Source organism: Rhincodon typus, chromosome 5 (assembly GCF_021869965.1).
Source record: "Rhincodon typus isolate 14 chromosome 5, sRhiTyp1.1, whole genome shotgun sequence".
Lineage (NCBI taxonomy): Eukaryota > Metazoa > Chordata > Chondrichthyes > Orectolobiformes > Rhincodontidae > Rhincodon > Rhincodon typus.
Genome location: NC_063336.1, coordinates 75,877,677 through 75,904,359, shown reverse-complemented (window position 1 = coordinate 75,904,359; position 26,683 = coordinate 75,877,677). Strand labels below are relative to the sequence as shown.

The following is a 26,683-nucleotide window of genomic DNA, read 5'->3' as shown; positions in this document are numbered from 1 at the left end:
GTCTTACTACTTCTGTGGTGGGCAAATTATTGGAGAGGATTCTGAGAGTATTTATGATTATTTGGAAAAGCACAGTTTGATTAGAAATAGTCAGCATAGCTTTGTGAGAGGCAGGTCATGCCTCACAAGCCTTATTGAATTCTTTGAAGATGTGACAAAACACTTCAATGAAGGTAGAGCAGTGGATGTGGTGTATATGGTTTTTAGCAAAGCATTTGATAAGGTTCCACATGGTAGGCTCATTCAGAAAGTAAGGAGGCTTGGGATTCAGGGAAATTTGGCTGTCTGGATACAAAACATGGCTGTCCAATAGCAGACAGAGGGTGGTAGCAGATGGAAAGTATTCAGCCTGGTGCTCGGTGACCTGTGGTGTTCCGCAGGGATCTGTTCTGGAACCTCTGCTCTTTGTGATTTGATAGGTGAGTGCAGGTAGGAAGTGCTGGGGATTGGTCAGTGAGGTGGGAGGGGCAGATAGGTAGACAGGTTGTCAGGTCAAAGAGGTGAGAATGAAAGGGAGATTTGGACATGGGATGAGGCCAGGGGTGGGGAGATTTTAAAACTGGTGCAATCCATGTTTAGGCCATCAGGCTGTAGGCCCCCGAGGCAGAATAGGAGGTGCTGCTCCTCCAATTTGCAGGTGGTGTCATTGTGATACTGGAGGAGGCCCAGGATAGACATCACCCAGGGAGGGGGAGTTAAAATGGTTGGCAACAGGAAGATGTTGTCGTTTGTCGCACACAGCGCAGCTGGTCTACAAAACGGTCTCCGAGTCTCCGCTTGGTCTCACTGATTGTAGAGGAGGCCTGGAGCAGCGGATGCAATAGACCAAGTTGACGGATGTGCAGATGAATCCCTGTCTATTGTGGAAGGTTTGATTTGTGCCTTGAATGGAGGTGAGGGGGGAGGTGTAGCACTTCCTGTGGTTGCCGAGGGTGGTGAGGTTAGTGGGGAGTGTGGAGCAGATGAGGGAGTCACGGAGAGAGCATGACAGGAGCTTGAACAGTTAATCAACTTTAGTAACACCTTTCACCCCAACCTCACATTCACCTGGACCATCTCCAATACCTCCTTCTCCTTCCTAGACCTCTCTGCCTCCATCTCTGGTGACCACCTCAAAACTGACATCTATTTCAAGCCCACCGACTCCCACAGCAACTTGGACTACTCCTCTCACTCCCCTTCCCACAAAAATACGATCCCCTACTTCCAATTTCTCCACCTCCGCCACATCTGTTCCCAAGATTGGGTGTTCCACTTTCACACATACAAAGAACAAAGAAAATTACAGCACAGGAACAGGCCCTTTGGCCCTCCAAGCCTGCACCAATATGCTAAAACCTACTAAACCCCCTACCCTTCCAGGGACTGTATCCCTCTATTGCCATCCTAGTCATGTATTTGTCAAGATGCCCTTTGAAAGTCAGAATAGAATCTGCTTCCACTACCTCCCCCGGCATAGAGTTCCAGGCACCCACCACCCTCTGTTTTTTTAAAAAAAAAACTTCCCTGGTACATCATCATCTTTAAACCTTGCCCTTCGCACCTTAAACCTATGGCGCGGTAACTGAATCTTTCGCCCTGGGAAAAAGCTTCTGACTGTCCACTCTGTGTCCATGCCCTTCATAATCTTGTAGACCTCTATCAGGTTGCCCCTTAACCTCTGTCATTCCAGTAAGAACAACCCAAGTTTCTATAATCTCTCCTCATAGCTAATGCTGTCCATACCAGGCAACGTCCTGGTAAATCTTTTTTTGTCCCCTTTCCAAAGCCACCACATCCTTCTGGAAGTGTGGTGACCAGAATTGAACACCATATTCCAAATGCGGCCTAAATAAGGTTCTATAAAGCTGCAACATCCCAGATGTCCTCCTATTTCGAGGACCGTAACTTACCCCTCTGCTGATCGAAAATGACCTTCACCACATCTCTTGCATTTCCTGCACTTCTGCCCTCACGTCCCCTCGCTCCAACAAAAATAAAGACAGAATTCCCCCTTGTCCTCACATAACCCCACCAATGTCCGCATCCAACGTATCATTCTATGCCACTTACAATCCAACCCCACAACCAAAGAGATATTTCCCTCCCCACCCCTATCCGCTTTTCGTAGAGAGCGGTCCCTCCACAACTCCTTTGTTTGCTCGACACTCCCCACTAACTCCACCACCCCCGGCACCTTTCCCTGCAACCACAGGAAGTGCGACACCTGCCCCTACACCTCCCCCCTCACCACCTCCATTCAAGGCACAAAACAAACCTTCCACTTTAGACATGGGTTCACCTGCACATCCGTCAATTTGTTCTACTGCATCCAGCGATAAGGCCTCCTCGACATCGGTGAGACCAAGCGTACACTCGGAAACCGTTTTGTGGAGCACCTGTGCTCTGTACGTGACAAACAACAACACCTGCCGGTCGCCAACCATGTTAACAGCCCCTCCCACTCCCTGGGTGACATGTCCATCCTGGGCTTCCTCCAGTGTCACAATGACGCCACCTACAAACTGGAGGAGCAGCATCTCCTATTCTGCCTTGGGAGCCTACAGCCTGATGGTCTAAACATGGATTTCACCAGTTTTAAAATCTCTCCACCCCCGGCCTCACCTTTTTTATGTCCAGCCCTCCCTCTCATCTCCGCCTCCTTGACTTGACAAAACCTGTCCATCTTCTCTCCCACCTGTCCATCCTCCCACCCCACTGAGCAATCCCTACCTGCACTCACCTATCACCATCCCATCTACCTTTCCCAGCATCACCCCTCCTCTCTCTCTTTATTTCTGAGCTCCCTTACCCCTCCCCATTTCTGAAGAAGGGTCCCAAACCAAAACGTCAACTTCCCTGCTCCTCTGATGCTGCCTGGCCTGCTGTGCTTCTCCAGCTCCACACTGTTATCTCTGACTCCAGCGTCTGCAGTTCTTGCTAGCTTGAAGATTTGTTATGAACCTTTGTAGTCACAAGTCACAAGACAGAGACCCCATGAGCTGCCAGGGATGCTGGACTTCTGTAACATTGGTTTGAAGGTATCTCTAAAACAGTTTCACTGTCCTTCAGGGAGTTTCCAGCTGTAACCAAGTTTTTGGATCAGGCATATGGACGATATGAGGTGATCAGTGTCTCAACAATGGGTAAGTTGGCTTGAGAGAGCATGGAGCTATTGTACCACCTTTCTGGCCACTGGATTTGGAGGATACTGCAAGGATGACTAGTCAGTCAGGCTGCTCAGCAAACAATTGAAATACTTGAGCCATTGACAACCAATTTGAATGTTTTTAGCTGGTAGGGTTCACCCAAGTCCCCTTCATCACTGATGTTGGGTTTGGGAGTGTTCTCTGTGGGGGCTGCACAGTCTCCTCTGCACCATTTCATCCATAATTTTAGTTTACTTTGTGTCAAGCCATTTTGAACCTTTCTCTCAATTACATTCAAACAAGGAAACAATAGGTGATCCTTTGGAGCTTGTCAGCTATGGGAGTTCGCCAAGTGTCACATTTTAAGAGCTACTGTTTAGGCCATCAACAATGCCTGATACATATGCTGAGCACTGATTGGTATTGTAGATATTTTCTAATCACCTGTTCAGGGATATTACACACCTCTGGAGCAGGAAGTGAGACTTGAACCCAGGCCTTCTGACTCCTAGATAGGGACACTAGCAAAGGACCACAAGAGTCTGTGATTAGCATTGTCCATAACGCTTCCTATTTAAAATAAAAGCTGTACTGGCTACCTATCTCCAGACTTTGCTCAAAGTCAGTCTCCAAGTCAGTGGTCGCTAAGCGCTTTAACATCCCTTTCAGACCAACATCACCTCGTTTATGTTAGAGCAGTGAGTCAAAATTGGACCTGTATCTTCACTTTTAGCCAAATCACTGTGCCAGGATTATTTGAAGAACAAACGTAGAGAATGAAGTCTCATCATAAGATACAGAAACAAGTAGGAGTCAGCCATTCAGTCTTTTGATCTGCTCTGCAATTGAATATAATCATTGGTGGTCATCCAATTCAGTATCCTGTTCCCCCTTTCTCCCAAACCGTTGAGCCTTAAGAACTATATCTATGTCCTTCTTGAAAGCATACATTGTTGTAGCCTCAATCAGATTCTGTGATGGAGAATTCTACAGGTTCACCACTGTCTGGTTGAAGAAATTTCTCTTATCTCAATCTGAAAATGACCACCTTGTGTTCTTCAACTGTGATCCTTGGTTCTGTACTCCTTGATCATCGGGAACATCCTTCCCACGTTCACCATGTTCATATTTTATATGTTCCTATGAGATTCTCCCCCCGCCCCATTCTCTAAACATCAATGAATATAATCCTAACCAATCCAGTGTCTTGCAGCTATTCCCTTCAGTATGAATCTGTGATTGAAGCTGGATTCAATACAGAGATGAGAGCTTGTCTTATGAGCAGAGATTGAGCAGTTTAAGCTTATACTCTCTTGAGTTTAGAAGAATGAGAAAATAGGTGCAGGAGTAGGCCATTTGGCCCTTCCAGCCTACACAACCAGTCAATATGATCATGGCTGATCATGCAATTTCAGTATCCCATTAACGCCCTCTCCCCACACCCCTTGATCCCTTTAGCTGCAAGGGCCACATTCAGCTCCCTCTTGAATATATCTAATGGACTGGCCCCAACAGCTTTCTATGGTTAAAAAATTCCATAGGTTGACACCTCTTTTAGTGAAGAAGTGCTTCCTCATCTCAGTCCTGAATGGCTTACCCATTATTCTTAGACTGTGATCCCTAGTTCTGGATTTCCCAACTTCAGGAATATTCTTCCCACATCTAACTTGTCCAGTCCCATCAGGATTTTATATGTTTCTGAGGTCTCCTCTCATTCTTCTAAATTCCAGCGAGTACAAACCCAGTCGATCCAGTCTTTTTCATATGTTAGTCCTGCCATTTTGCGAATCAGTCTGGTGAACTTCGCTGGACTCACTCAATAGCAAGAATGTTCTTCCTCAGACTAGGTGACCAAAACAGCACATATAGTCAAGGTGCGATTTCACCGAGTCCCTGTATAACTGCATTAAGACATCCTACTACTGTACTCAAATCATCTTGCTATGAAGGTCAGCATGCCATTAGCTTCTCTTACCCTCTGCTGCACCTGCATGCCAACCTTCAGAGTCTGTTCCACCATGACACCCAGGTCTCGTTGCACCTCCCATTTTCCCAAACTGTCACCATTCAGATTATAATCTGCCTCCCCGTTTTTCCTCATATCTATCCACATTATATTGCATTTGCCCACTTAGCCAGCCAGCCCAAGTCACCCAGCAACCTCTCAGCATCCTCCTCACAGTGCACACTGCCACCCAGCTTAGTGTCATCTACAGAATTGGCGATATTGCATTCGATGCGTTCATCCAAATCATTAATGTATATTGTGAACAGCTGAAATTCCAGCACTGAATGCTGCAGCACCCCACTAGTCACTGCCAGCCACTCTAAAAAGGACTAATTTATTCCAACTCTCTGCTTCCTGTCTGCCAACCAGTTCTCTCGCTGTCAATACATTACCTCCGATATCATGAGCTTTAATTTTCCTCACTAATCTCGTGTGGATGCTTCTCAAAAGCCTTTTGAAAGTCCAGATACACAACATCCACTGATTCACCCTTGTCTGCTCTGCTGGTCACATCCTCAAAAAAAGTCCAGACAATTTGTCAAGCATGATTTTGCTTTAGTGAATCCATGCTGACTTGGACCAATTTGGTTAGTGCTTTCCAAATGCTCAGTTATTACATCCTTAATAATTGACTCCAGCATTTTCCCCACCAATGATGTCAGGCTAATTGGCCTATAATTCCCCGTTTCCTCTCCCTCTTTTTGTTTTAAATGTGGAGTTAGATTTGCTACTCTACAGTCCTTTGGAACTCTTCCAAAGTCTATAGAATGCTGGAAAATGATCACCAATGCATCTGCTGTTTCTGGGACCACTTCCTTAAGTACTCTAGGATGCAGAGTATCAGGCCCTGGGGTCTTATTGAATTTTAATCCCAACAATTTCCCCAGTTCCATTTCCTGACTAATGAGGATTTTCCTTCAGTTCCTCCTTCATGCTTGATCCTCTATCCCCAGCATTTCTGGAAGTTTATTTATGTTGTCTTAGTGAAGACAGATCCAAGGTATTTGTTCAACTGATCTACCATCTCTTTATCCATTATGAATTCACCTGATTCTAACTGTAAGGGACCTACGTTTATCTTCACCGTTCTTTTTCTCCTCCCATATCTAGAGAAGCTTTTGTAGTCAGTTTTTGTTTTCCGCAAGCTTACTATCTCTCCCTGTCCTCAGGTTTGCTAATTTTTCTGACTAACTGATATGCCTCCTCTTTGCCTCCTCTTTACCTCCCCTTTCCCTGATTTCCCTTGTAGGCCATGGCTGAGCCACCTTCCCTGTGTCACTCTTAGCTAGACAGGGATGTACAATTTTGAAGTTCATCCATGTGTTCTTTAAATGTCTGCCATTGCCTTTCTACATCAACCCCTTTTAAGTATCCTTGGCCAGTTTATCCTAGCCAATGCATGCCTCATACCATCAAAGTTAGCTTTCTTTAAGTTCAGGACCCCAGTCTCAGATTTAACTGTGTCACTCTCCATCTTAATGAAGAATTCTACCATATTATGGTTACTTTTCCCCAAAGAATCTCACTCCACAAGATTGCTAATTAATCATTTCTCATTACACAATACTCAGTCTAGGATAGCTTACTCTCTCGTTTGTTCCTTTAACATATTGGTCAAGGAAACCATCCCTCATACATTCTAAGAAATCTTCCTTGATCGCATTGCTACCAGTTTGGTTTGTCAAGGCAATATGTAGATTGAAGTCACCCATAATAACTATTGTACCCTTACTGCATGCATCTCTAATTTCCTGTTTGATGCCTGGACCACAGCCTCACAACTATTGTTTGGTGGTCTGTACCCAATTCCCACTAACGCCTTTCTCCCTATTTTTGATTTTCCGCAGCTCCATCTGTACGGATTCCATGTTGTCCTAATTAATGTCCTCTCTCATTATTGTGTTAATCTCCTCCTTAACCAGCTATGCTACCCCACTTCCCTTTCCTTTCCATGTATATTTCCTGAAAATTGAATAACCTGGTTGAGTTCCCAAGCTCGGTCACCATGGAGCCAGGCCTTTGTGATCCCAATTACATCATATCCATTATTAACTGCCTGCGTAGTTAATTCATCCACCTTATTACAAATGCTCCTCACATTGAGACAGTCTTTCAGGCCCATTTTTTCAACATTTATTGCCATTTTAGAATTATGATGTAATGTGGCCTTTTTTGAATTTTTTTTTTTCGTTTCCTTGCCTTTCACTTTTACTTTCCCCCTTTACTGCCTTTTTTCTTTCTTTATCCACTTTACTTCCCTCCAACTTCCTGCATTGGTTCCCATCCCCCTGCCATATTAGCTTAAGCCCTCCCCAATAGCACTAGCAAACACTCACCCAGGACATTGGTTCCGCTCCTGCCCAGGTGCAGACCGTCCAGTTTGCACTGGTCCTACCTCTCCCAGAGCCAGTTCCAATGTCCCAGGAATATGAACCCCTCCCTTTTGCACTGTCCCTTAACCCACACATTCATCTTAGCTATCCTGCCCTTTCTACTCAGACTGGCACATGGCACTGGTAGCAATCCCGAGATTACTATCTTTGAGGCCCTATATTTTAGTTTAACTTCTAACCCCCTAAATTCAGCTTGTAAGAAACAGGATGAGTTCCTATCTATAATTTTGGTGCCTTTATGTACCATAACAGCTGGTTGTTCACCCTCACACCCTGCCCCCAACCCCAGAATGTCCTGCAGCCAGTCTGAGACATTCATGACCCTTGCATCAGGGAAGCAACATACTAACCTAGGCTATCATTTGTGGCCACAGAAATGCGTATCTATTCCCTTTACAATTGAATCTTCATCACTATAGCTCTGCCACTCTTTTTCCTGCCCTCCTTGAGCAGCAGAGCCAGCCACAGTGCCATGAACCCGGCTGCTGCCGCCTTCCCTTGGTGAGCCATTTCTCCTAACAGTATCCAAAACGATGGAGGGAGATGACTGCAGGGGACCCTGCACTGCCTTCCTTCTCTTCCTCTGTCTGTTTGTCAACCATTCTTATCTTACTCAGTAATTTTTATCTGCGGTGTGACCAACTTACTGAATGCACTATCCACGATTCCCTCAGCCTCACGGATGCCCCAAAGTGAATCCAGCTGCGGCAGTATATAAGATGCTGAAAGGAATTGACAAAGTAGACAGAGGATGTTCCCTCGTAGGGCAATGTAGAACAAGAAGTCATAGTTTTAGGATAACAGATGGCAAATTTCAAACAGGGATAAGGGGAAATTACTTCTCTCAAAGGGTCATGAATCTGTAGAATTCAGTACTCCAGGGTGTGATGGATGCTCGGACATTCAGTAAATTTAAGGAGGAGATGACAGATCTTTAATTTATATTGGGTTGAAGAGATATGGGGAGAGGGCAGGAAAGTGGAGTTGAGGCTGAGATGAGATTAGCTGTGATTGTACCAAATGGCGGAGTAGGCTCAAGGGGCTGAATTGCCTAACCTTGCCCCGGTTCTTATGAGATAATGCAACAACTTGACATAAATATGTAACAGTGAGGCTTATGCAGCCATCAGCAACATTGTCAAACTTGTGAACGTGGAAGCGATGATTCAGATGCTGGTGTATTTGGCTTATCCGAGGTTAGGAGAGCATGTTCCAGCCCACAACAGGAAACATGGGGCCTACACCTCTGAATAAAGAAGGAGTCAGACACAAAGCAGAGGTGTCTGCTAAGCCCCATTATTGTGGACTATGAAAGTTAAATGGCTGGCAAAAGCCTTCATTGATAGACATCACCTCAGTGCCCGTTACCTAAATGCATTGCCTCTTACAGGGAACTTTAGATTTTAGGTGTTTGGCATTTGACTCTGTGGATGCTTCCACGAATATCACTAGAAGTGAGCAGGCTGGTGTTAGTGGGATCCTCTTGAGTTTTCATCTCCCTGTTCCAAATCATGGGAGATTTCCACATCTGGTTTTGTCATTATGGGTGACAAGGTCTCCATTTGGAATTACACGGTTATTTTAGCAGATGGCCTGAGGCTGAGAATACACAGCCTCTACCTTGTCAACGTCATTGGGGCTCCATTGTGAATATCATTGGATTGTATTGCTTCTTCTTTTGCAAGGCTGCAATTACCACAAGCATCTATTGCCAAGGAGGCAGTCCTGTCCTCCAACCTCAGATGTTGCTAGGATATTCAATTAAACATTTGGTACAGTTTTGTCTGATGAATCACAGAATCCCTACAGTACAGAAGCAGGCCATTCTGCCTGTCGAGTCCACACTGACTCTCTGAAGAGTATCCCACCCAGACCCACCCCTGTAACCCTGCATTTCAAATGGCTAATCCACCTAACCAACATATCTTTGGACTGTAGGAGGAAACTGGAGCACCCACACACAGACACCGGGAGAATGTGCAAACTCCACACAGACAGCCGCCCAAGGGTAGAATCAAACCCAGGTCCCTGGAACTGAGGCAGCAGTGCTAACCACTGAGCCACCAGACCTGAAATGTTAACTCTGCTTTCTCCCCACAGGTGTTGCCAGACCTGCTGAGTTTCTCCAGCAATTTCTGTTTTTGTTTCAGATATTTATGCTTGGATTACATCTACTTTTAATTCAGGCCCAGTGAGTCTGGTACTGAGTCTTAATTGGTATGGTTGCATCTGGGTAGGATAAGGAATTTGAGGTCTTGGGGTGCAGTGGATATTGTCCCTTCTTCTGGACCTGAACTCTTGGGTTCAAATCCAGCTGCAGGACTCAGTGGCCATAGGGCGTGTATTGGCAATGCAGTCAAACAGTTTGAGTGTCAACCTTCAAATCGTTTTAACACAAGCCAATAACAATTAATAACAGCAGGAGAGATTCCTGGTCAACTATGTAATTGGAAGAAATTGGAGCCTCTACCGTCATTATCCAGACTACAGCCTGTGTGTGGAAATGTACATTGCCACAGCAACTCACTATTTAAAAATAAGTAGTTGCCCATTTAAAACAGAGATGCGGTGAAGAATTTTCTTGAAGGGTTGAGAGTCTTGGAACTCTCTTCCTGAAAATCTGATGGAAGCAGTCTTTGAATGTATTTAAGGCAGAAGTGGAGAAACTTTTGTTAAGGAAAGAGGTTATCAAGTGAATGTAGATTTGTGGTTACAATTAGATCAGTAATGAGACTCGTGTGTCAAATGGTCTAATTCTGCTCCTATAACCTATGGTTTTTTTGTTGATTGGCAGAAGGGGCCAAATGGCCTATATCTGTTACTTGTTCAAATGTAACAAGTCCTTGGTAGGGGCATAGGTTGTCTCAGTTGGCCAGTACGCCAATTGCATTGGGTTTGATTCCTGTTGCAGGTAGAATTGAGTGAGCATCTGCCTCCTTTCCCTCCCCATGGTGGAGGATACGATGCTGTGGGGCAAACCCACTTTTGGGCAGAGATCTCGAGAGAAGGAAGTGGGATATACTGGACACACTTGTACAACTGCACGTTATCCTGGGATATAGGTGATTTCCCTGGTCTGCTTGGCATCACACCTTACAAATTGCAATGTCAAATTAATTCATACATACTTAGGAAGAACAAGCCACTCAAATAGTACAACAGTGGAAACGGAATCCACAGCACATGCACAGTGGACTCTTGTACCTTGTTGGTCATGGCCCAAGCTGAAACCAATGCAAATAACCATTTATAAGAGGATTTCAACCAGAAGTGCTGAGGGAAAGACCAATCTCAGCTTCATTCTGAGATCCCCAGTAGTATAGATGCCAGTCTTTAATCAAATTGTTGTTATTACATACTATATCAATGTGTACAGTCTACAAGATGCACTGCAATAACTCTCACTGATGCTCCTGTAACAGCACCATCAAAGGACAGCAGACGCTTGGGAACATCACCCTCTGCAACTTCCCTTCCAAGCAACACACCACCTTGACTTGGAATGATATCATTGCTGTTAACTGGCACTGGAGGCATAATCCAGAACTCAAAATCTAACAGGAGCTGGGCAGTTATGGGTGGGTAAGAAATGCTGGTCTTGCTAGTGACCCTTCTATCAAACAATGAATTTGTAAAACTCTCTCTGGAAGATGTCAAGTGGTTATTTGGATGCCATGTTCACGTCAACCCTTCACCATCAGTTTAAAAAAGATTGAATTTATGATCTACCTGCATGGTCATACTTGTCCATTCCTCTGGTTGCTGTCAGTCATATGCCAATAATGATCATAGATACATGCTGTTAATGATCATAGATACATTCTGTTATCTTGACAGAATTCTTCCATTAGTCTTTTAATCACTGCACTGCTCCGTGTCAGTCTTTCTCTTGCCTTTTCTCTCTATCTCTCTCTCTCATATTCTCTACCTCTCCTTTTACAAGTCTCTCTCCCTCTCTCTCCCCCTTCCTTTTGCATCCTATCATGCTTTCTCAGCTTCCTGTCACCTGCTGTCTTGTCCCACCTCCGGCCCCCTCTGCTGTTCCCCTCACCATCTCTTACCCCAATGCTCAGTCTTTCCATCTCACACACTCTCCCTCTCGTAGTGTCTTCTTTCTCTTTTTGGGGGCATTCTCTTTCTGCTTCTATTTTTGTAAAGATCTTGCCACACCTTATTCACATAGTAACATTTTACCATTTCAGATGGGACATTATTGGGCTGTGATATCTAGTTGTCATAGGGAAAATGGGGGTTCTCTTTGTTAATGCCATGCTAGGTAATTCCTGTGGGTGAGAGAATTGAAATCATCCACCCACAGAATATCTTTACTTTACAGAGGGATGGAAAGTAATGTAGTTTAGGCCATGTAAGAGTGACCTCTTTAAAGGCAGTCAGAGACTCCGAGACAGCGAAGTAAAGCAGCACTTGAGAACTTTATTCAAGTAAAACACTAGTGTAGATGCGGGGGGAGAGGGTCCAAGACCAACTCAGGAGTTTGAACTCTCTCCGAATACAATGGTAAGAAAGTACTTCTTTTATACAGTTAGAAAAATGGGCTGATGCAACCCTGAAACTATATTAATTACTATCCACATCTAGCATGAGCAGTAAATCTAACAACACCATACAGTTTACTATCAGTGGTATACAGCTCCCACACTATCACACAGGGGGCTATTGTCCATTGAAACCTTTATCAAAAGTAAATGTGCAGTTACTCATCGTGCCTAGCCCTGACCCTTTGCCACTAACATCTGCAGACTAGTTTGCTTCGCGCCTGAAACATTCCCTTTGGAACTATCTTCCAACTAACTGCCTACCTCTGTAGCAGCAAGCAAGTGCTCTTTTAATCCTTACTTTTAACCCTTCCTATATATTTGTGCCTTACTACAGATCTGTGAGAAAACTATACTTCTATAAGAAATCTACACTTACATACTCTTTCACCCTTCAGCTCCCCCTGTTGACCCATGGCCAAGCTTTTGGCTCATGGGGCACAACAGAATTACAGTAGTTGCATAGCTGCATCCACATTCCTGTGTTGAAGTTGTTGTGTGATCCTGTCTCTAAACTGGTTGGCAACCCTATCTACAACATGATTTAGCTCATGTCTAGTGGTAGTTTTCATAAGCAACTTCTTAAGCAGGCAAGTGTACACAACTAGTATACACAAGATAACTAGCTGGATAACAATGTGAACCCATGGATAGATCTTCACATTTAATCCTCAGTTCCACAGTTTTATCCACCATGGCTGAACTTTTAAGTGTCAGAGTTAAATTCTTTCTCCCCTGCAATGATCACTGTCAGGTTATGCCACTTATGTGTCAGTTTGGTGTTTGTCCTTGTGAGGTCTTGCCATGGTATTTGAACATGTCTCAGTCGGAGGTAGGGCGAGGGGTGCACTGCTGTAGGGCTTGCAGCAGCTGAGTCGTGTTCGGAATAGCTGCTGGAGACATTTCAACAGAAACATTGACAGTAATGTCTTGGGCTGTCGGAGTTTCTATGGTCGTTCCATGCTCGAGTGTAATCGCATCTGGAAATCGTGGCCGGGTAAAGGACACTTTAGGGTGTAGAATCTGGCTGATGTGGACACAGAAGTTAGCTCATGACTGGAAACAAAATCAGTACCAGGTTCACTCGCCCACTGGATATCACAATCAGAGTAATGGTGTAGTCCACACAGGGACTGCAATATTGAATTCCCATCACATAAGTACACCCATTGATGGGCATGAGGGCATTTGCTAACGTCAAGTCCCACTGAAATATTGTCCTTCCGATGAACTGCGTCTTGCAGGGCATACTTCAAGGTGGCCTGGAAAGAACTGTTTTATATGTCCATGTCATACAGCCTTATCAGAGAATAGATATCTTGGGGGTTGTGGATCGATAATAGTCCTTTGCTCCCCAACAAGTGGTCGTCGTGCCACACAGTGTATGACAAATCTTATAGATTCAGGGGAACATTCTGAGATAATGGGGTGTTTGTCCATCTGGATAACAGTTTGGGAGTGACCCAAGAGGGGACAAACCTATTCCACAGGGCCAACAGCAGGTCAATATATAAAGCGGTTGCCATGAACAAGCAAAGGGTTCCGGCTTTGTCAGCATATGTCGTGTTATTAACAAAATCAATTAGAACATTAAGAGCAGTTTCAGTTGATTTGTTTAAAGTGAGGGTTTTAGTCTGTATTTCAGATCTTTCTTCCCCTAACCTAGTTGCTGTTTCTTGCAAATCTAAGTTATCTTCTAACAGTCCCTTCAACTTCTCTTTCAACGCTGAGTTCTTCTTGTAATAGGGAATTAATGTAATGTAATGGTATTAATAGCAGAGGTCCCCGCCACTATTCCTAGTCCTGCATCCTGCCAGAACCTGCATCGCTGCCTGGGCATCCCCTGCTTTCTAACCATCTTTATAAGGGACGTACTTTTAAGGGCAGACTTAATCATTTCCTTAAATAAAGTTTGACCCGATACTTCGGTACAGTTGGGTGGTAGTTCCAGATTAAATTTAATTAGTAAGTGGGTTGTGATCAGTGAGGGGTTAAAGATGACATATTCATCAGTATCCATAAGGATCATGCCATTAACCCCGACAGGGGTAATGCGGTCTTCAGAGCTGTCAGGGGGAGGACCATATCCTATGGTATAGTGCATTGCAGTATGGCAGATAAAGCTTTTCCCTTGGTTGGGCAGGTGGTACGCCATTGGTAAAGCTGGTGCATGTCCGGCATTCAATAGTGAAGTCGAAACATTGGAGAGTTGACGCTTCGCCAGACCACGTACATGTGTCCACCGGCAAGCTGAAACTGACATGAGTTTTGCCCACATACAAGATGAGAATAGGGTTTGCATAAGTGTTGTTAGCTTTGTACACCGAAGATGAACATGGTGTTGTGGTTAAGATCAAGGAGGACTGCAACTGCCTATTTTCAAAGGAGAGAGGCACCACATACGGCCTTTCTGTCTGATTACATGTTAACAGCAGAAAAGCCATCTACACAGGTTACTTTAAGAGGATTTCCATCAGCTACATATAAGTTCCCGTCATCGCAACTCGCACGCTTATTTTCCAGTCAGATTTTACCAAGTCCTTTGTATATATCTGTAGTATTTGAATCATCCATGATTACATTGGGGGTTGTTAGTGGTTTCAGATTGCCGCGAGCCCCAAGGTCCAATCCTCAAATGTATATTCCTTGGATGCTCGCCGTGGCTAGACGGAAAAGGGTCCTGTGGGGAGACAAGGTAAACACACAGATGCGAGGCCCCGCCAATGCTGTTAACAGTTAAACATTTTCAGTTGTGACAGATGTCTCCACTTTCCTATCCCTCCTTCGTCAACCAAGACTCCACGATCATCTGTGAGAATTAACTCATAAGGTCCATTCTTTTTGGGGCTTGAGCTGCTCTTTTAGAGGCAGTACATGAACTAAGACCCTGTCCCCAGGCCTTATCATTGGGCATCTTGAGGACATTCCCTCCTGTTCCCAATCATGAACCTGCTGTACCTGGTTCACCTGGTCTTTGAGTTGTTGAAGATGTATGCAAAGTTGACGCATACATTCCCAAATACGTTCTTTTGTGTTGATCATTTCCAGTCCCCCTGTGATCAAGTCTTGCGGCAGGCTCATGGCCTGACCAGTCATTAGTTCAAAAGGGGTCAGTCCTGTCAGCCTGAGTCATTCCTCAAGAAGCCATCAGAATAGCTGGCAGAGCAGTCGTCCATTTAACTTCTTCCTGTTGGCAAGCTTTTGTTAGAACTTAAAAATTGAAAGAACTGTGGATGTTGTCAATCAGGAACAAGTTGCTGGAAAAGCCCAGCAGGTCCAGCAGCATCGATGAAGAAAAAAACCAGAGTCAAAGCTTCGGGTCTTGCAACCCCCCTGAGGAAGGGTCACCAGACCAACAACACCAATCCTGAACTCCTCCCGACAGATGCTACCAGATCCACTGATCCCCCGCCCCCCCGGTAACTCCCATCCCTGTTTTGTTAGAACTTGCTTCAGGTTCCTATTAGACCGCTCTCCTAGACCCGAACTCTGGGGGTGGTAGTGGATATTGAATCGTTGTGTGATCCCTAGCATTTTGCAAGCTGTTTTGAGGCATTTCCCAGTGAAGTAGGATCCCTGGTCCGAATCTAGTTTCTGTGGGTCACTCCACCTGGGGGTTATTTTGTTCACTAGGATGTGTGCAACAGTTCCAATAGAACAGTCTTTAGTTGGAAAGGCTTCTACCCAATGGGGGAATTGATCAATAAAAACTAGACAATATAGTTTGTTTTGGCTCCAGGGTAATGGCCCTATAAAATCCATCTGAACATTTTCCTAGGGTCCCTTCGGCCTGGGCTGGTGTCCCATTTTTACCTTGTATGCCCCACCTGGTTCGGTCCTTGCGCATGCGATACAGCATTGGCAGTACTTTGCCACATCTCTGCCCATGCCCCTCCACTACAGCTTTTTTGGACATTAGAAATAAAATTTTGTCTCTACCTATGTGAGCCGTCTCATGGTAAATGTCAAGGAATGTCTGATGAGTACATTGGGTTGCGATGTCCTTTTCTCCAGACCCTATCTGGATCCTGCCTACCTCTATCGTGTGCCCATGAGACTTTTATCCTCAGCTGTAACTGTGGCCTGTATTTCCAAAATACCGCATGGAGACTTGTCCTCAACCATACTTGTTCTAAGGTCACTCACGGCTGTCTGTTCACTGTGGAACATCTCCTTTGCTGCTCAATCTGCCACGCATTTCCTTGTTGTTCTACAGTTGTTATTTGCTGATGTGCCTTAACTTTTATTACTGCTGCCTGCTTTGGGAGTTGGGCAGCCTCGACTAAGGCTTGAATGTTGAATCGGGTCACCGGAGGACGTGACAAATACTTTAATCATGAGCTAGCACAAAGGCATATTCTGCTGCCATTGTAAGCGCCTTTCTCAGGCTATTAATTCTGCATCCCGGGCCGAGAGGGTCCCGTCGATCCTGTCTCCAACTAATATTGTTCCTTGACCTCTACCACTGCCCATGCAGTGCATGGTTCTTCGTCCACATACTTCCGTGTTCTGTCTGTATAGAGGTCTCTACCCTAGGACAATGCTGTTCTCTAGGTGGTCCCTCTGTATCTGTAATTGACAGTCTTGTGGGGTCTCTTGTGTGACTATATAGGATGCTGGATTTCCTTTGTATCTTTAACAACCTCCACATGCTGCCGTCTGGGAAAAAGGGTGGTTTCCCATTTAGCCCTTCAGGAATTAGTGATTCCTTTTAATTTCCCTGCCTCTAACAGTTGAAAAATAGTGTGAGGGGTGTGGACATTTACTATGTAACACAGGCTCTGAGTGGCCGTCATGGCCCAGACAGCGCGTTGCACTGCTCGACTACAATTGTGTTGCGCCAGAATGAGAGGATCCAATTTCCCTGAAAAGTATCCCACTGGCCTTAGCCTATCACCGTGTTCCTGAAGTAGTACTGCTGTCTGATGTCCGTCCTCCTCATGACAAAAGAGGTGGAATGGTTTACTCAGTTTAGGCAGCCCTAATGCTGGGGCTGACACTAATTTCTGCTTAATCGCGGTAAACGGGCGCTCTTGTTCTGAGCCCCAGGTTACCTTATCCTGCCTCGCCCTTCCTCCTGTCAGTCCTATTGTTCCGGCTATAGTCCTCAATGAATATCCGGCAGTAATTCAGGAGTCCTAAGAGTTGTCGGACTCTTGGAATAGATCGCTATCTCTGAGAAATCAACTGTCCTAGGTACCTGAGATAACAAGGTGTAGAGCTGGATGAACACAGCAGGCCAAGCAGCATCAGACGAGCAGGAAAGCTGACGTTTCGGGTCTTGACCCTTCTTCAGAAAAAAGGTACCTGACTTCGGTTAGGCCCATTTGGGCCTTCCGGGTTTTTACTTTCAGTCCTGCTCTTTCTAGGGTTTGTAACAGGCAGAACACTGTTCTTAGAAGCTCTCTCGCAGTCATAGATACTATCAGTATGTCATCTACGTATTGTAGGATTGTACACGATGAACATTTTTCTCTAACTGACTTTGATATGTGTGCCATAGCCTGGTGGAAAATGGCTGGGCTGTTATGAAACACTTAAGGGACCCGGGTCCAGGTGTATTGGTGATCCCCTACTGTGAAGGCAAATTTATATTGATCTTCCTCAGCAGGGGAATTGACCAGAATCCATTCGCTATATCTAATACTGTGAAACCTTTGCTGGGTCCTGATTGTGTTAAGGATAGCACTCAGGTGTACGCCACAATGGGTGTCAACTTGTCAGCATATTTATTCAACTCCATGTAATCAATAGTCTATAGGCTTTCCGAACTGGCCATATCAAGGAGTTAGTAGTTGATCGGGTTTCTTTTATTACACCCTGAGTGTCCAATTCCTTCACTATCGCCTCAGTGGCCTTAATCACTTCCAGTCTTATGGCATATTGTTTTTTAGGGGGATGGGCTCGACTGGGTATTGTCACTAGTTCCATACTAATTTTTCTACAACCTGTCTTACTTTGTGCCCACAGGTAGGGCACGTTAATGTTGTCAAATGATAGGGATTGCGCCGATCCCACTCCCATTATGTTTGCCCTCTTAGTACTGGAAAGTCTAAGGATTGGGAATCGATAAGAATATCTTCTGAGGGATCTGTCGAACAATGGTTACGTCTTACAGTTATAAACTATCCTTTCGTATCTATAATAACCCTGAATTGTTCCAGTAAATCAATGCCCAGAATGGATTCCCCTGCACTCGGGACATGCCAGATCTTGGCAGTTACAACTATATGTTTAATTTGGATGGGGATCGAATCTGTTTCCAAACCTTGTGTTCGTCCGGTGACTCCCAGTATCCTGCAGGTTTTGCCCAACAAGAGGGAGTTCTTGTTTGTCGGTGATCGTAACAGAGGCTCCGGTATCCACCAACATAATGTATTGCCGGCCCCCAAACAACGCTCCAATGTAGATCTTTTCCTTCCTGTTACGATCCCTATCCCTGAGGGCTGCTACACGTCATTGAAGTCTGAGGATCTTCTGAAGCTCCTCGATTGTCATCTGAACAACCGACACCTGATTTTCTTGGGGTCTCTGGACTGCCGCCCCCAGCAGTCTTTCACCTAGTGCCCATCTTTTCCACAATTACAGCAGCAATTAGGGCCTCTCTGTCTCTAATGCGGGTTGCTAGGGCATAGGGGCGAATGGTGGCCTCGGACTCCACAAATGACGCAATTTTGTTCCCTGGTCTTAGGCCTGAGCTCTTGTTGTTCTTTGCTCATTACTTGCTGAGTCTGATCCTGAACTTTATGAGCCTCTATATTCTTTCGGTTCGCTTCAGCAGTCATTCCCCAGTTAATGATCGCACTAAAGGTATTACCTATGGGGATACCTGGTTGTATCACTTGTTTCAAACAACTACCTACCCCATCCTTGAGACTTTGGAGGAAGACATTATCGTTCCTGTCGGGATTGTGAATCCCTCCATATTCTACATAAACTCGGTATTTCCTCTCGTCATACTCCTCGAAAGGCTTATTAGGCTTCTGGACCGTTAAAGTAACCCGAGTCCAGTCAGATCTAGAGTTGCCTAGGGCCCTCTGGACCCATATAGTCTCATATATTTCTGGTCATCTGTCCCTGGTGCCAGCTGCCAAGCACAGGTCTAGGGTACGGGGCTGGCAGCTGTGCCCATATAGAAGCTGGTAATTTTGCCCTTATCAAAAGTTGTAAGTCATCTAAAGGTAAATTGTGTCCCTGTGTCAGTTCTTGTAATTTCTCCCAGAATTCTGCGTTTTTTGCCAATCTTTGGGGTTTCGGTAGTGCATCAAGCAATTGCTATTTATGCCCGGATCTCGGGAAATGTGTTGTCCGATATGTCATTCTATTGATCTGGGGGTCCCTAATCTTTTCTGGTTTCAAGGGGCAGACTGAATTTCCTGACCAGTTGTCATTGTCGTTGTGATGTTCATAGTTAGCCCGCTCCGTGGCCAAATCCCAGCCAACCGTCCCTGACGGTATTGGCGCATGAGGTGCAAAAAGGCTCCTCTGCCTTTTGCGGTGGTTCTGGCAATGTGCCAGTTGCTAATACCTGCGCCTCGTTAATATTTTGCCCTAAATCTTCCACTATCTGTTTATATATTGCCGCTACAGTAATCAGTCCTTTCTGTCCTTTGTCTTTGTCATCTTTCTGTACTTTCCACCAAGCTTTTTGCTCGGCGGCAGTCCCTTGTCCATCCCAGCCTTTTCTCAACCATTTTATTGATTATCTTCTTATTGTCTTTAAAGACTATTTCTAAAATGGACCCCTTGGGAGCCCAAGGGCCTTTTTCCATTCGTCATCGGTTTCCTTTGCCATGGCTGGTTGTTCCTTATTATATTTTATCGAACTTTGACTCGACTGACCAAAAGCAGACTCCAACCGGTGGTGTTTCCCTCCTGCTCCAAACAGTGGTCCCTACACCCAGTTCTCCTGGCTGTCAAGTGGCCCCCAATCGGGCTCTTAATTCGGCTCAGTTTGGGTGTCTGGGATCTGTGTTAGACACAGCCGTCTAAGGTCGGGTTTGTTCGAACTGAGCCAGTCGACTCAAAACAATCAGGTACCAGACAATCAAACACGAATACGGACAGACAGATGAACAATTATGAATTCAAACATACAGACACTAATCAGGTTTGCTCTATTCGTATTACAAAGATATGTTTTCTAAGCTACTACCCCTTCAGTAGCCCCTCGAGTAGTTCCTCAGAACATCTCGAGTCAGGAGTCATATCGTCCCTAACTAACGTATAGTCCGTCGTAGGCCCCAGACAATTGGCCGAGTCGGCAAGTCCTCTTCCCTAACTAACCTAGTTCCTCTAGGCCCCGGACTGTTAGTCCGAGTCAGGAAATCCTCCATCCCTAGCTAATTTAATTCCTTTAGGTCCCTCAGTATCCTCACCGAACGTGCTTTCTGAGTCGGGCAGCCTGCTACCCTGTTCCTCTGCACTAAAATCGAGCGTAGCACGCAGTCTTTTTACTTTCTCAAGTGTTACCATTCTCTGTCTCCTTACTCCGAAGGTTCGTTCAAAAAGGAGGGTTACGACTTAGAGGGTCAGGACCGGGGACCACACTAACCTATTGGGTGGTAAAAATAAACTTACTCAGTCGAACAGGGGATCTATGATCCCTCAGACAGAACCTCCTGGCTGGCTCGCCAAACTGTAAGAGTAACCTCTGAAAAGGCAATCAGAGACTCCGAGACAGCGAAGTAAAGCAGGACGTGAGAACTTTACTCAAACAAGACACCAGTGTAGATGCAGGGGGAGAATTACGGTGTTATCCTCCCCTTCTCAGACATCTTCAGAAAGTGTCCCTGACCAAGCAGGGCAGCTTCAAAATAACCAGGACTCATCTGGGTATACAGTGGCCTTACAAATATGGCATGGGCGCAACGGATTCTAGTGTTTCGGTGGTTATCCACTGAGTGGCTAGTTGTTCTGTATATGATGCCTGGTAAGATAGGGCTGTAATCAGACATGAGGGATTCTATATGAGCATGATAGGTCATTAATGAAGCACATTTGGTCAGATACAGGGAAAAATCTCACAAGGGCTCAAGGTGAGAATCCCTCCAAAAAACACAGTGCAGCTTGCACAGAGTCAAAAAAGGTATAATGCACCCATATTTTCTCTCAACACATCTAAATTATTGTCTCCCTGTGTTAATGATGTCCATATTTTCGCTGCCTTTTGGATAAAGAAGTTTCTCCTGAATTCCCTGTTGGATCTCGGTAACTATATTATATGGATGGCTCCTGGATCTGACTTTTTCCATAAGAGGAAACATTCTCGCTGTGTCCATACTGTCAAAATCTTAGATATTTTTGAAGAATAGTCACTGTTGAAATGTAGTAAACATGGCAATTAATTTGCATGCAGCAAGCTGCCAAAAACAGCAGTGGGATAATGTAGTGAAGCTGGTTGAGGGATAAATATAGACACAAAGGACTTGGGAGCAGGAGTAAATTTTGAGCCTTCTCCTAAAGCGTTCGATAAATGGTTGCAGAATCGGCTCAACTTTCCTGTTTGATCCCCATAACCGTTGACTCCCTTCTGGGACACAAATCTAATTAACTTAGCCTTGAATGTATCCTCTAGTTCTAGTCTGCCCACAAGGGGAAACATCTTCCCGATATTCAACCTTACAAGTCCCCTCAGGATCTTGCATGTTTCAGTAAGATCGTTCCTCATCGCTCTAAACTCTAATGGGAAAAGGCCCAATCTATTCAATCTTTCAAAAGATAAATCTTTCATAGCAGCTATCAGTCAAGTGAACCTTCTCTGAACTGCTTCCAAATATAATATCTTTCCTTTCAAATAAGGAGACTGATACTGTGCACATTGCTCTCCAGCAATCTCACCAATACACTGTACAACTGCGAGATTTTATGATAATTTTTTCTTGCAAAAAGTAACAATATTTCATTTGTCTTCCTATCACTTGCTGTACCTGCACACTAACATTTTGATTCCTCGACGAGCACACTCAGATCCCTCCGTACTACCACAATCTATCTGCAGTTACGTAATGTGCAACTTTTCTTCATACCAAAGTGGACAACCTCCCATGTCCCCACATGATACTCTATTTACCAAATTTTTGTCTCCTCGCTTGATCTGCCTATATTCCTTTACAGACTCTCTACCACTGTCTTGACAACTTACTTTCCTCCCTATCTCAGTGTCATCAGCAAATTTAGCTACAATGTTTTCAGTCCTTTTGCCCAGACAATCCAGCTCTTCTTCAAAGGAATGCTGTTGGATTTTGTCCACCTGAGAGGTCAGACAAGGATTCAGCTTAACAACTAATTTAAAAGACAGCTCTCTTGACAGTGTAACACTGTCTCGGTGGTAATGTAGTGTCAGACTGGATTACCTGCTAAAGCATTTGGAGCAGGATTTGACCCTACAGTCTTCCATTTCACAGACAAAAAGCACTAACACTGAGCTGTGGGGAAAAATCCAGTTGTTGAGAGTTCAATCAGATTGTATTTAGAACAGTGTTAAAGCCCCGAGTACTTACGTTTGTGTGTTCATTTCCCAGATAATTACGTTCTGGTGTTCATTATCCTTTGTACATGTTTTAGTATGCTTGATGTTAAGTGTATATGTGTTAGTCTGTTTACTGTCCTATGCACTTGACGGAAGATACACTGCCCTGATACATGTGTTTGTATCTTCACTGCCCCAAGTATATGAGCATGTTCACTTCCCTGAGTATGTGTTAGCATGTCCACTCCCCTGAGCACATTTTTAGCATGTTCACTGTTCATATGTTCCTTGCCTTGAGTACACATATTAACATGTTCATTGCCCTGAGAACATGTGTTAGCATGTTCACACCTCTGGGTATATCTGTTAATATTTTCCCTAAATAAAAACCAAAAGAAGTGCAGATGCTGTACATCAGGAACAAAAACAGAAGTAGTTGGAAAAGCTCAGCAGGTCTGGCAGCATCTGTGAAGAAAAATATCAGAGTTAACGTTTTGAGTCTGGTGACACTTCCTCAGAGTTCTGAGGAACTCTGGACCCGAAACATTAACTCTGATTTTTTTCTTCTCAGATGCTGCCAGACCTGCTGAGCTTTTCCAGCAACTTCTGTTTTTGTTAGCATTTTCCCTGCCTGACCAAGTGCTAGCACATTCTTTGCCCTGAGTACAGGCACTCTCATTCCCTGATCTGTGTACACACTCACGTTCCCTGCCCTGAGTACCTGTGTTACAGTGTAGCTCCTATACAAGACTCGTAATGTTTGTCTGACTCTGATTTGCCCTCCCTTGGTCTTAAAAAAAAAATAAAAATAATTTGGTGTACATTTTTTTAAGCACTGCCAGAGTGCTGACTTTTAAACTCATGTTGTAGCATGTATTTCAGATAAATGAAAGATTGATTAAAAATTCAAACATTTAAGGGACACAGTAGGACAAAGCAGCAAGTAGCAGATGAGCTGACATTACAGATGATTGTACATCTGCACAATCCTAGCTTTATTACAAAGAGCAATAGTTTAACAAGTCTGAAGAAGGGTCTCGACCCGAAACGTCAGCTTTCCTGCTCCTCTGATGCTGCTTGGCCAAATGTGTTCATCCAGCTCTACACCGTGTTATCTCAGATTCTCCAGCATCGGCAGTTCCTACTAGCTCTGTAATAGTTTAACAAGTGTTTGCTTTGGTATTCTGTGCAAACAAATGTGATGTGAACTCAAATAAGCCCAGCTGTTAAGGCAAGAATTTTAGTCATTATAACTGGCAGCTTTAAAATTGGTTTTGATGCCTATGGGTGTTGTTTAGAACTCTTTAGTTGTTATAGGTGATTCACCATTTGAGACTGTGTTTTAAGTACTGGGGACTATTTCACTATCATGTCTATCTGTGTCTCGCCCAATACATTAGGTGCCAGCCTGGTGTCTCCCTAACCTGATGTACTAGTACAGTTGTATGTGTATTTGTGTGTTGTTGCTTTAGGTTCAGAGTTTCATTCAAAGTTTCATATCAAAGAATGGAGGTTACTGTGGCCACTTTCCTCTGTGTCAAACAGAAGAGGCAAAATTGTCACAAATCATGCAATTCTCTGATCTACATTCATGTCAGCAGACTTCACAATTTAAGACCAGATGCAATATGATTGGCAGCATAAAAATAGAATATCAGACAGCAGCACAAGCAACTTTATATTAAACAGGAAAAAAAACATAACTGTCCTTTTAAAATCTCACATCAAGAAATCTAACAAATCTTTTCATGTTTTGCAGAGAAGGAAGTCCCGCTATTCAGACCTGGATTTTGAAGTAAGCTTTCAGAACTTATAAATACAATTGACCATCAGTATTTGACATTGTATTCATTTCTGCTTCACACACTCACCCAAAAGCACTAGGCTCCCAGCAAGACTGATCTCATTTGAGGAGTTTGAGAATATAGCTTGGATAAATTTCCTCTGCCGTCTAACGTCCTCTCAGTGCCTGTATTGAAAACATCCTTCAATTTCTCATAAATTCCTGAAAGCCTCTTCCCAGCCATTTATCCACAAGAATTTGGAAGACTGGAAAATTTTCTGTTGAGAGATCACTAATTCATTATTTGTGAACTATATTTCTGTGAGGCAGTGTCCTTCCAAGATGAATGTATTTATATTTTGGAGAAACAAAGGGATAGTACAAAGTAAACATTATATCATCTCATTTATAAAATTCCTACACCTGCAGTCTGCTCAGTAAAAGGTTTTGTGCAACTATTAATATCTCATTAACTAATTTTCAACACTGATGGCAATTGGAATTTCTTTCCATATTTACCCTTTTAAAATGTTGTCTGTAAATTAACTAAGAACAGTATGGCACAGAAACAGCTCAATGATGCCTTTTCAAACAAAAAACCTTTTACCTCTACGCAGCCCATATCCCTCTATTCTCTGCCTGTTTATTTATCTGTCAAGACACCTCTTTAACGTTGCTATTGTATCTGCCTCCACGAACACATCTAGTGTGCATTCCAGGTACGTACCACCCTCTGTGTAAGAAAAACTTACCTCTCAAATCTCCCTTTAAATTTATCCCCTTTTCCCTTAAATTTATATCCCCTCGTAATGGACATTTCTACCCTGGGAAAAAGGCTCTATCCATGTCTGTCATAATTTTGTAAACTTCTATCGGGTCACCCTACCCCCCTCAATCCTTTGACATTCAAGTGAAAACCAACAAAGTTTGTCCAATGTTTCCTCATAGCTAATACCCTCCAAACCAGGCAACATCCTGGTTTCCATTTCTGGACCCTCTCCAAAGCTTCAACATCCTTCTGGTATTGTGACAACCAGAACGGTATACGATATTCCAAATATGGCCGAACTGAAGTTCTATCCAGCTGCAACATGACCTGTCAATTTTTGTATTCTATCCCCTGATTGATGAAGGCATTCCTTCTTGACCACCTTACCACTTGTGTTGCCACTTTCAGGGAACTGTGGACCTGTAGGCCTAAATCCCTCTGTGCATTGATGCTACTAAGGGTTCTGCCATTACTGTATACTTCCCTCCTGAATTAGGTCTTCCAAAATATATCACCTTTTTGGCTTTTTGATTTATTCTCTCTAATGTCATTAACTGATTTCAGTACATTCTCACAATATAACTGAGTAGAAAGTTTATTGTGAATCTTGTCGGTTTCCAGAAAGTCATGCACACAAGAAAGCGGCATATGGAATTATTTCAGGAGTTAAATCAAAAATTCCAGACGCTGGATAGGTTCCGCGAGCCCCCAAGTACAAGCAGTGTAGTAAGTATTGATTCACCTCCAAGTAGACATGTTTTTTAAAAAGCTATTGCAACTAGCCTGGTCAAGAGTGCGCTACAATTCATTATGTGCTGTTGTGCTCACCAGATCCCTCTTTTTGTTTCTACAGACTGAGAAGACATGGACTATCTCAACAACAGGGTATGAGAGAAGTAGTGCAAGTGTAAGTACAGGAACTCCATTGAATATTCATAATTTGTTATTCTCATTAGACCATATCAGAGTCCTGATTCTCTATCTCTGCATTCCAGAGGTAGCAAGATTCAATACAGTGAAAGGTTATGCCAGGATATCATTATAGTGGGTGATTGCAAAAGGAGCTATACAGAGTACTGTTGAGACCACATCAAAAGTAATATGTTCAGTGTTGGTCTCCTTATTTGAGGAAGGATGTAATTCAGTTAGAGGCAGTTCAGAGAAGGTTTATTAGATTAATATCTCGAATGAGTGAGCTAACCTATGAGGACAGATTGAAAAATGCAGGCTTATATCCTGTGCATTTTAGAAGAATAAGGTGCACCTTCATTGGAACGTTTAATATCCTGAGGAATCTTAAAGGTGAGTGAGGAGAGGATGTTTGCTCGGTGGGAGAATCTAAAACTAGGAATTGACCATGGTCATATTGAATGGCAGAGCAGGATCACAGTGCCAAGAACTCCTAATTTGTATGTTTGTGTGAAATGCGAGCAAGTGACGTGACATGAATTGAAATGAGAATATTTGCAGGAAGGGAGAAACAAGACAAAAGAGTCTGTCGGTAATAATCTAGATTTTCTGACGGCCTTTAGTGTAGTAAAGTGTCCTACCCTTCTCAGAATGTTAGCAAACAAA

The 26,683-nt window shown here is 44.0% G+C and overlaps 1 protein-coding gene across 1 annotated transcript in view; it reads left to right on the top strand.

The window, feature by feature from the left end:
• adgrb3 (adhesion G protein-coupled receptor B3) overlaps nucleotides 1–26,683 on the top strand; it is a 739,829-nt gene that overhangs the window by 707,524 nt on the left and 5,622 nt on the right. The window contains exons 30-31 of the mRNA XM_048596949.1: nucleotides 24,316–24,351; nucleotides 25,730–25,834. Coding sequence (XP_048452906.1) covers nucleotides 24,316–24,351; nucleotides 25,730–25,834 — 141 coding nt within the window. The remainder of the gene's footprint in view (nucleotides 1–24,315; nucleotides 24,352–25,729; nucleotides 25,835–26,683) is intronic.